This window comes from Phoenix dactylifera, chromosome 12, assembly GCF_051530095.1.
Source record: "Phoenix dactylifera cultivar Ajwa chromosome 12, Ajwa_hap1_PhDact_Kaust_v1.1, whole genome shotgun sequence".
Classification (NCBI taxonomy): Eukaryota; Viridiplantae; Streptophyta; class Magnoliopsida; order Arecales; family Arecaceae; genus Phoenix; species Phoenix dactylifera.
In genome coordinates this window covers 1854041-1864808 of record NC_143201.1, presented here as the reverse complement: position 1 = coordinate 1864808, position 10768 = coordinate 1854041, and the positions used below count along the sequence as shown (strand labels likewise).

General features: G+C 39.6%; 1 protein-coding gene and 1 long non-coding RNA gene across 2 annotated transcripts; one reads left to right on the top strand and one right to left on the bottom strand.

The window, feature by feature from the left end:
* The first annotated feature begins 2469 nt into the window (after nt 1-2469).
* Nucleotides 2470-3376, top strand: LOC103715621 (heavy metal-associated isoprenylated plant protein 43-like). The gene is made up of 3 exons (XM_008803303.6): nt 2470-2676; nt 2804-2879; nt 3012-3376. Exons 1-3 carry the CDS (start codon nt 2671-2673, stop codon nt 3287-3289), a joined length of 360 nt encoding a protein of 119 aa, XP_008801525.3. The 5' UTR covers nt 2470-2670; the 3' UTR covers nt 3290-3376.
* A 4929-nt stretch (nt 3377-8305) lies between these two features.
* On the bottom strand, nt 8306-9694 carry LOC148700333 (uncharacterized). Its single transcript, XR_015971969.2, has 2 exons — nt 9380-9694; nt 8306-9283 (listed from the first exon to the last, which is right to left on the bottom strand). It is a non-coding gene; the product is annotated as an uncharacterized LOC148700333 (long non-coding RNA).
* Nucleotides 9695-10768: the final 1074 nt, after the last annotated feature.

The window sequence follows — 10768 nt, the reverse complement described above, 5'->3', positions numbered from 1 at the left end:
TATAAAGTTTCATCTCTAACCTTTCTTCTTTCTTATGTAATTTTATTGTTTAGCTTGAATTATTTCATCTTTAAATGGTGATACCATATTTGCCTTACAAGATACACAAATTAAATGATATATTCAAGGTGGACATGTTTGGATTGCACTTCACAAGATGTTGAGTTCGAACCATAAGAAATTTTTAATGATAAACAAGGAAGAAACGTGTTCTAGGAGTTGCACAAATGGAGGAAAAACAATAGGTGAAATTATGTCAAGTATCTAAGATATGCAAATTCTCGTTACAAAAGAGTAGATCCAAACACCGAAGATATGAATATTTTTCGCTTGAGCATCTTCATTGGAGTACGCTAGTAGTTGTCGTTGCCTTAACAGCTTATAAAGATGGCAAGTATATTTATTAGGCTGGACATTTAGCTATTTCATCCTTTGCAAATATTAGTTTCTTTATTTATTGGAGGGATAAGTACCCTATTAAAGTTTCAATTTTGGATGATGGATGATGTAGATATCCATTTTATAATGGTTACGATGTATATGAGTAGCCTTTTCCTTCTCCCTTGGCTACAAAAGAGAACGAGATGCAGCCTGATGACAAATTCATGAGCACGATAAACCAACTAAGAGGATGAGCATACTCTTCTTTTGGTTGAGCAAATCATACCATTTCCTGTAAACATCTACTTGGACAGCTTATATATACAACATTGCAAGATTGAGAAATCATAATTTTTGTTCTCGAGAGAGCCATGGAGAGGATTATCCTAGATAAGAAAATCATAATATATATGACCTGCTATCCCTTAGCTGTATCACATCTATATCATTTGAGGCAGAATATCGTATCTGTATTACAATATTCATTACCTCTAATTCCTCAGTTCAGAGTCCATAACATTCATTAATTATGAACATCCAACACGGGCAATATGAGATATTACACTCATTGTTATTTATTTTTTTATTATTATTTTTGAGCTTCATCATTGAATCAGTTCTAGGCATAACTACGAAAATCACTGTCATGGTAAAGTATCTATTTGATCAGTGATATAATCAAAATTTATACTAACTTGAAGCAATCTTGCTCAAACCCAACCTAAATAATGTTTCGGTTTAAGAATTTCAGTGTGGGCTATAGGGAACATAAGGGCACAGGGGGCCTCTTCTCAGGCCCTCATTTCATAGGGCCTTATTGCATGGACTCCTCTTGTAGATATGCTTATATGTACACTTTCATCCATTTTGAGTGATCATCACTTTGTCTTTAGGATTTTCAGAGTACCGGCAAACTAAGAGGATTCATATTGGGAGTTCTATATATATATATATATAATGTATGCATGCATGCATATTGATTTTTGTAGTTATGCACTAAGATGCAAGCTTGATGAATGAGGCCCATATTAACCATCGCTGTTATGATTAGTTGGGTGCACGGCTATGTGATGTGGATAGTGTAGGCAATAAGTTCTTCCTTGAATGGGACATGAAGTTGGTGGAATAAAAAAGCAAAAATATTTGCTACTAATCACGTGATATTCAATTTAGAGTTAATCATCTAATGACTTTGTCTTCTCTATAGCGTCAACATTTGTAACCGAACCGACCAACTTTATTTTTTTAAGTTGAACTTATTCCTCCATCCCTAAAAGAATTATAAACAACTCTTTTTTTCTTTTTTTTCTTCCCTAACAGATGACCAACCGATGACTAACATTGTTATTGCAATCACAAATGATAGGTTATGACACTGCTGCTCTTCGCCAGCACGTAACAGGCATTGAAAACTATTGGATTTGACCTAAGAGCCACTGTTGGCAATTCGGCCAACCACTCCTTGGTGCATGCTTTTTTTCTTGCACTTGTGAAGAGTCAGGAAGAAGTGGGGCTCCGGCGTGAAGTCCTCGCTTCCATGAGGCTGTCAAAGTTGGCGGAGGTGGAGACCGAGCAATAGTATCAAGTTGATCTTTTTCATGAAAAAAATCATTTCATAAGACGGGCTGAGAGAAGGGAGGAGCGCTAAGACGGGCTCCTACGAGTTGATTTATTGGATCAGAAAAGAAAGGTATTTACAAAGATCAGAAAACACATAAAGCTAGAAGAAGAAAAGAATAGAACAGCACAGAAAAAAAATGATAGCTTAGGAAACTAAGAAACCTCGAAGCCAATATTCAACGAGGAAACAGACATGGAACTTACTAATTTATATGAGTGTTCCGAACGTTTCAAAGTGTTGGTATTCCAATATGTTTTAATTGCTGCCCAGTTGGAATATAGTCAACAAGAGTTGTTAACATGTGGAATTGAGGATCCAAACGAATCCTTTTTTTTTTTGATGGTGGAAACGGAGGTTGAAAGCAACCATCCTGCAATTTATGAATACTTACAATGGGAGTGTAAAGGTGTAATGCCTCTTGCTTGATGAGAGAGGCCGCGTTGAAACTTTTCACATGGTATCTCCACACCAATCCGGAGGGGAAGTTAGTTTAAGTTCAGATCTCAAGGACCTTTGTGAATTTATTAAAGTCAAACAATAAAGAACATAAAAGTCCATATTCAAGGCTAAAGTAACCATGGACATCCTATATACAGACCAATCTGCATCCCTTGGCATCTTGGAGATCAAGAGAACCCCCGACCTCCATCCCAGTCATTTGTGGTGCCATGAAGGTAAGCATACTTGCACTCTCTTGCCCTGCTCATCTAATTTCCTAAAGACCGATGCTCATTTAACCCAACACATTCTATGCGTTTTATCTCTAACCTTGTCCTTAATTTGGCTTTAAATAAATTGCAGAAGATTGTGCTAAAGATCAGCATCGCATGCCTCAAGTGCAAGGCTTGTGCCATGAAAGCTGTCGCCAAGGTTGAAGGTTAGTTTGCTTGAATCAGAAGGGCTCCAAGTTTAGAGAAGTGGGATATATTTTTCTCCAGCTTCTCAGCCTAATGGCCAAAGAGCTGGCGTTCCTCGAAAACAAAAGCTAAATTAATCAAAATTTTGACAGGGATAAATGAGATAACGATAGACGCAGAGAAGGGTTTGCTGACGGTGATAGGAGATGTTGATCCGGTCATCGTTGTGAAGGAGCTGAGGAAGATCAAGAAGTGGGTGAAAATCGAGAGTGTTGGTCCTTACAAGAAGGAAGAGCCCAAAAAAGAACCACCACCCAAACCCAAGGAGCCAGAACCATGCAAGCCCTTGCCATCATACTGCGACGCATGCCGGCCAGTTGTGGTCGGATACGTAACCTATGATGACCCGGCCATTTGTACCATCCTCTGAAAAGGATCGGATGCATATTGATTTCTTCTAAATTTTGTTGAAATACAATAAGCATCGCAATGGTGGTAGCCATGCATGCATTCGTGATCAAGTAGCCTTTGATCAGCTTTTCTTGTTGATAGATGTAGAAGCTCTGCAACTTGAGCCGGTTTATGCAGCTGAACATATATAGGTTTCAAGCTAGGGCCTGTTTGGATGCCACACAGGATCCCCCGGGAACAAATATTTCTCCGAACCAACTCGAAGAGAAGCAACACCATGAAGAAAGAAATAATATCCCGAGAGAATATAGGGACCACATCACCCATTTCAAAAGGTGATTTTTTATCTTATATATGTAAGAATAAATAAGTTTTTTTACCTTAGTATTTTGTTGGATCTAGGTCCAGATCCAATCTCGAAGATCACGAACTTTAGAGACTTGCAGTCTTGCCAATTATATCATGACTCTTGTATTGATGGAATAAAAAGAAAGAGAAGATCAAGATCAAGGAATAGAGAAGAAGAACTGGATGAAAAAGGAAGTGAGATGGATATGTACAGTCCACTCATTCGACTAAACATTCATGTCAATACGTCATCAAGCTAGCGATCTGCAGGAAGCTTAATTTATAACAGCAAAAATTCCCTCAACTAATGGTCCGGCTCAATATAAGCACATAAAAGAACAGGTCACATAAAAGAACAGGTCTTTCCTAACCAAAGTCTACAAATAGACATTGGACACTCCTCCTGTAGCTGGAGCACAGATGCCACTCATGCCCAGCTTGGAAGACTTGATCTGAAACTTATAGCACCCAAGAGCTTTTGAAAAAAATCTCCCAACTAGTTCTGGGACTTCATTTATGTTGTCATCATAATCTTCTTGGTCATAGCAGTTCACAAATGAAATGATAGTCAACTTCTATGTACTTTCTTCTTTCTATGGAACATTGGATTATTGGCAATGAAAATTGCTATTTTTTTTGTTGCAGAACATCCTCATGGGATGGCTTACATGAGGGCCTAACTCATGTAATAGGTTCTTTATCCATATCAATTCAAATGCAGTATGAGCCATTGCCCTATATTCGGCTTCAGCTCCCGTCCTTGAATTTCTCCAACATATGTGCGACATCCGGTCACAGATCTTCGATCAAAAATTGATTCTACGTACCGAATCTGCAACTAAATACTCATTGCAAACCAATCCTTTTCCAGAAGCACATTTAAGATCATGTACAAATTGACATATAACTTCTTGAAGTTCTAAGAGCCAGCACAGTTTGGCTAACCGCATCCCATCATATATTATACTTACAAGTTACCATGTGATCTCCAAAATTACTCTAACAAGATTATGTTAATGAAAAAAACTAATATAGGTTGACACAAAATCACGCTGATAAAGAAAGTTATCATATGGTGCAGATTGTTACGTGATTCTAAAATTATTCTAACAGTACTTATATCTCATTATAATTTTTATTTTAATTGATCTTTTTATTCTTTTTGATTTTTTGTCGGTCTATAGTTTTCTCAACAAATGGACGGATCCCAAATAACAAAGTCGTGACTAGGAAGGATTCCACTGCCATTCATGGAGGTTCTTGGAGTTTTCCTCTTTCTTTTGCCTTCAACGCGGAAAGCCATTTCTTATGTCTCGTATTCCCGTAATCAGAAAATACAAAATATTACTGCAGAAAAGGCTCTGGTGTACAGCAATATGAGATTTGGAAGGAAGTGGCGAATGCATCCAACGCTTTGGTTCTCGAAATGTCCCAAACCTGGGGTTGTCTACGGACTCTCTATATTTTGGCCCCTTCTCCGATTGGTTCCAAGTGCATGGTGTAAAGAAAGCGTGAAAGGAATGAACCCAGTGAAACAATCCCTTTTTTTTTTATTGGATAGTAAATTAAAAATGGAACAATCCATGAGGTGATGACGAAAAAATACATGTCCTGCACTTTTCAAGTGGGACTGCAGCCAGGGTGTTTGCTTTTTTTTCTTCAAAAAAAAAAGAAAGAAAGTCAAAATTTAGGTAACCGCGTCCAGCTGCATGCACATCTTGTAACTAGCAATCTCTATAGGGAAACGTAGTAAACACTCTTTAATGATCGGAGGCAATGGAATAGAGGGGCAGCTTTTATGTTATGCTCAAGAGTAGCAAAAGCTAGTGCCAGGTGAATTTGTATGGCATTAAGGGTACATTTGGTTCACGATCGGAATAAAAATTAAAATTGATTAGAATGAAAATTAGAAAAATCATATTCCCTGATGCATGTGATTCTTAATTGGAATCAGAATTGAAATTAAATACTACCGGAGAGTCGGGATTAGATTTAGAAGGATTGAGCCAGTCCCATCCCTCTTAAAATCGGAATGAAAATGAAACTTTTTCCAACTAAATAGCTAAAACGAGAGTTGCTCATTTTCATTCTTATTTCAAAGCTCAATATCTCCAAACCAAATATATCGTAATTTCTGTCTCACTCTCTGGAAAATAAAATAATTGGCCTTTGTTCGCAAGGGTTACTCCAAGTGTTTAGTTGGCCTCCGGATATTACAAAGATGTTGAAAAGTTGTTTTTATCAATAGCAGTTATTTCATTTTCACACATCTTTTTGGAAGGAGAATAAGGTAATAGCTGAGAGAGAATTTTATGTTTTTTTTATCATCAAAAATAAAAAAAAAATTTCATTTTTTTTTTAAATATAACGGCGGCTCATGCTACTCTGGCGTGCGCGCAGCCAATATAGTCAAAAGAAAGAAAATAACAGAGTATTGGAGGGCGACCCCCAGCTGTAGCCAGAAGGCCTTTCCGGAGTGCTGGGATGCATATGCGGCGACCCAGTCTGCGACTCTCTTTACTTTCCGGTACACATGCACGGCTCGAAAGGTGCTACAGTCTGCTGCCGGCCATCGGATATCACAGAGCAGAGGATTTCCATCCTCCTCTGCCCCTTACTCCGTATCCAGTCAATCACTATTGCTGAGTCTTCCTTTAGGAGAATGCGTTTAGCTCACAGGACCCGCCTCGCGTATATTTCATGTTTTAGTTTAAAAGACAATTGCATGAAGAGATTGATTCGGGCCCTTTTCTTTAATTTATATTTCGGACGGCTGAGGGCAGCGTTCCTGTCGCGTTGCAGTGAAGGTGTCTCTCTGTATAAATGGGACCTCACTTCTTAGAGACAGGAAGAGATACCACTTTTTTAACCTTTTGATCGTTTAGAGCAGCAAGTCCTTCTGGACAGTATCAGGATAGCTTTTAAAACAAAAATGGGGCCTCTTTCTTGAGAGCAAGAGGTGGTCCATAAAAGAGTGTGAGGGGAGGTGGAAAGCCTTGTCGTCAAAAGGCAAGATGCTCAAAAGGTTACCTTGCTTTGCTTGTTTAGTAAGGCATGTACCATTAAGCTGAGCTGTATATATTGGTGGGTCACACATCATTTGTACAAGCTTATGCCACTATGGCAATGCAGCTTTTAAATGCTAACCATGTGTTCACTGCAGCCAAATGGAAGGAATCTGCCTCATTCCCATCCATACGCTTACATCCATATCCCTAGGAAATTAAGACTATGATATGTGGTTACTAATGGCACACAATTTTGCCATCCTAGCCAACTGGAGGCTCATTTGTGTCATCATCCACTGCCATGGAAGCCATAGTTATCTTGGTAGAATATCCTTAATTAATTAGGAAACTAGTTTTAGAAGCAAAGATATATAGCACTTGTGGTACAAATAGAAAACCATCTAGCTTATTGGTTGCTCGGGCTCTATTAGGATACTAATTACCTTACTTAATAGATGGAAAGGAGAATTGTCCACCGAAGGGGAGGAAAAGAAAGGTATATGTTACTGGTTTGAGCACAAAGCTTGATGAGCTTCTCTCAGGTTGAAGAGTTTGGGTCCTAAGAGATCAGTTGCGTAGGCGCAACCAAAATTGTCGCTCAATATATTGACTCCATTTGTAAAATTTGCACTTATCTTGTACACAATGCATGGGGAATTTTTCATTTTGTAATAGAAATCAAGCCAAGTAGTGGGCTTCTAGTGCATACATAGCATCAAAACTAATTAACCTAACCCTTGTCCTAGGAAAAAGATGCGGATAAGGTACACCTTGATTGGATGTATGATCGCACACCGGTTCCCATCGTGGAAGACCAACTCAACATGTGATTGCCCATATGGGTCCACGCATCATGATCCTGATAAATCAGATGGCAGATGTAAGTGTCTTGGAAGGTTGTTATGTATGTACGTTAACTGGCGCCTTGCCATGGAAGCTCTTTGTATTTAAGAAATTATTAGGCGAATCAGTTCCACCGTAGATCTAGAGTGAAATAAATTCTATTGTATGGAGCCACCAATATTGAGATTTATTAGAGATGTGTGAGTTTCTAGTTGTCCTAAGCAACGGATGCTGCCTTGTATTGCACTCGATCATGTTCCTTTTGTCTCCAAGAATCTCTCTCCATCTCCAGGTCACAAGAAGAGTTACTCTTACTTTGGTATCCAAGTCTCAAATGGAAGAATTCTCTGTAAGTGGATCAAACTCATGAACAATTCAAAGGAAACAAACTAACGACAAAGAAAACCCATATGAAGAAAAAGCAGCTTCCACCCTTGAGATCAAACGCGTGTAAGAGACTTGTGGATCACACCCGTGGCCAAATTTAAAACTAAACCAGCTGATTGCAAGGAAACACCGGTAAATAAAGAAAGGTGTTGGGATGAAACCAATAAGCAAATTTACATGAACATCTTTTTTTCACCATCAAAAGCTTGAGATAGAGGACTGCTTTAGAAGATACGAGCAGTTTGCCTTCTTTGGCTCATACCCATAAGAAAATCACAAATTATAGCTAATAACTAAGAGAATTTTGGATCACATTAATTACTAGGAGAATTTACCTATCATGAGATAATTTACACAGAAAGATGAAAAAAAAGAAACAGCTAATTTGTAGAAATAAAGTACGCTGCCTTCATCAGTGACAAAACCATGAAAAATTTACAGAAAGAAACTAATTAAACCAGGTAGATATAGCGTTATCTCAGTTAGTTCTCTCGGAATCCATTCTCTATAGAAACTAAACAAGGTTGTACAAAAGCATTTTAGTGTAATCCTCCCAATAATCTTTTACGTCATTTCCAGAAAGAAAAATAAAAAATGAAGTCATTTACCATGCACGTGGAAAAGAGTAGAAAAAGAAGGAAATTACAGCGAGACATTATCACGAAACCAAGATTAACCTACTCGGATTCTCTTCTGAGGGGAGCTGGCGAGAGCAAGGAAGACTGAGGTGAGATCGGAGGGCACAGCGTAGAAGGCTCGCGACGGAGGCCCCGATTTCCTCTTCGCCGGCCGGGGCTTCTTCGGTGCCGGCGGACAGGCAAGCACTGGCTTGAGCATGTGCTCTTCCGACTTCGGTGTCACGCACTCCTCCTCCTCCACGCCATTGCTGGCTTCTGGAGGACCTTCGACGGGATCGTCTCGGACCGCAATCGTCCTTATGGGTGCAAGCGAGGGTAATTCCCCTGCGATGATCTCGGAACCCATCGAGACTGGTATTCGCCTCCAAGGCCACGCCGGGTGATCCCAAACAAATGAATGCAGCGAAGTACTTAGGCCACAAGGACCTCGGGAGAGGAAGGAGAAAGCTTGCAGAGGATTGGAATCGTGGTGACGGTGGATCTTTGAGAGGAGAGAGGAAGGAGAAAAGAGAGGAACAGAATTATGAAGAGAAGCAGCGCCAAAGGAGTTAAATAGTGACGGAAGAAAGAGAGGAAGGGGATGAGAGTGATTGTGTGAGGAATGAGAGGAGGAGGAAGGTTCAGAAGGGTACGACTTGTAAAAAGGACAGAAGGCCAGACCCTAAGAGAATAGCTAAATAAGAGCTAAGGCTGCCTTACCTCTGGCCTTAGCTGTTCACGCGGGGAAAGCACCGATTCCCCCGCGTGTTCGGTAAGAAAGCATCGAGACGAGTACTTGATGAATAGAGCCTATAAGAATCAGCAATTGTGATTAAAAGTATGTACGGATACATGATATATAGAATATAATTTTTCATTAGAGAGATAAATCGGTAAGATTTTAACCGTTCAATCGGTGAGCGCAAATTGTGACTGTGGGTCCTTAGGGCCATTTGAATGGAGCGAACAATTTTGTAGAAAACAAAATTGCCAAAGGGTATATTTGTCAATTTGTCAGTAAAACATCTGCGATCCCAAAAGGAAGAATTTTCAATAATAGAGCTGGGAAAAGGACTGCGTTACCTGATAACACTGCACATAGAACAGCCCCTCAATTTTCAGAAAACTACTAAAATGCCACTCTCTTTCGGCAGCTACATGTTCCTTGCCCAGATCTCTCGCCGGGGTGGTAGGCAAAAGCTGCTCGAGCCACATGGCGTTTGCTGGGTTGGAAGGAGTTAGGCTTTCCATTCAGGTTTAGTTTAACTAATACGCCATTTCTTTAATCTATTAAAGGGTGGGGAAAAAGAAGAAGAAAACATGGTAATAGCATCCATATACATCGAATGATTGCGATGTGATGATGTGATGCTCCAAGAGGTGGCCATGGCCATCTGCTTTCCTCAAATGAAAGGATTCACAATCTTCTAAGTTTGCATTAATTGATGTCTGATTTGATCTCCCGACCAAATTAGCCCAGTGGGGTGCAACCTTTCATTCAATTTGGATGCATGGCTTGCTTGCAGGAGGATCATAGATTTCAGGACCACCTGGTGAAGATTGTACGTTACTACTAGCTTTCTCTATCCTTTTCCATCACTGGGTCTTACTAATTCGATGAAATCTGCCATGTGCTGCAACTATTCATGAGGATGTTCCAGTGGAGAGACAGAGGCAGTCCTTAGCAGCTCAATTAATCTCTGCAATGGAAATCTTGTTCTAGTGGTTTTGTTGTGGGACAGGAGCAGTTTTTATGCTAGATTGGGTGTTGGCAATTGGTTTCTGCCCTAGAATAGCCATCACAAAACTTTCAAAGACTCTTTTGATGGTAAATTCCCAAAAAGAAGATATGTTGGGTAGGTGGTCAGTCTGTTGGGGCCTAGCTAGTCCTGTCTTGCTTGGTGAACTATTCAGCTCAGAAAGCTTCCTCCATGGTAGAACTGTTTGTGTGCATCTTCTTTCTTTGGATGCGTCGAAGTATGGCTTCTTTCCAGTTGTGATCAGCACCAAGCAAAAGACAACACAATCGACAATTCCAGTGCAGGGGCATGTTCAAAACCTTTTAGTGATCGATTCCAATCCTCGCAGAAGAACTAATGTCTCCATTATAGTTTGTCATGTTCCAATGATAGCATTCTTGTTCTTCTGCATGGATTTTCACTTTTGTTATACCTTTTTTTTCATCGATTGCTTACTGCTTCCAACTGATTCGTTACTGAGTTTACTTTCTGAAGAAATAAGATACTTCACTATGTCTTATTTGTTGATTGGTGATATTACTTTGGTATCTAAAAC

Bases quoted from the DNA above. Each gene is read 5' to 3' on its own strand.
- LOC103715621 (XM_008803303.6), top strand. The intron at 2,880-3,011 runs GTTAGTTTGCTT...AAATTTTGACAG, and splicing joins AGCTGTCGCCAAGGTTGAAG to GGATAAATGAGATAACGATA.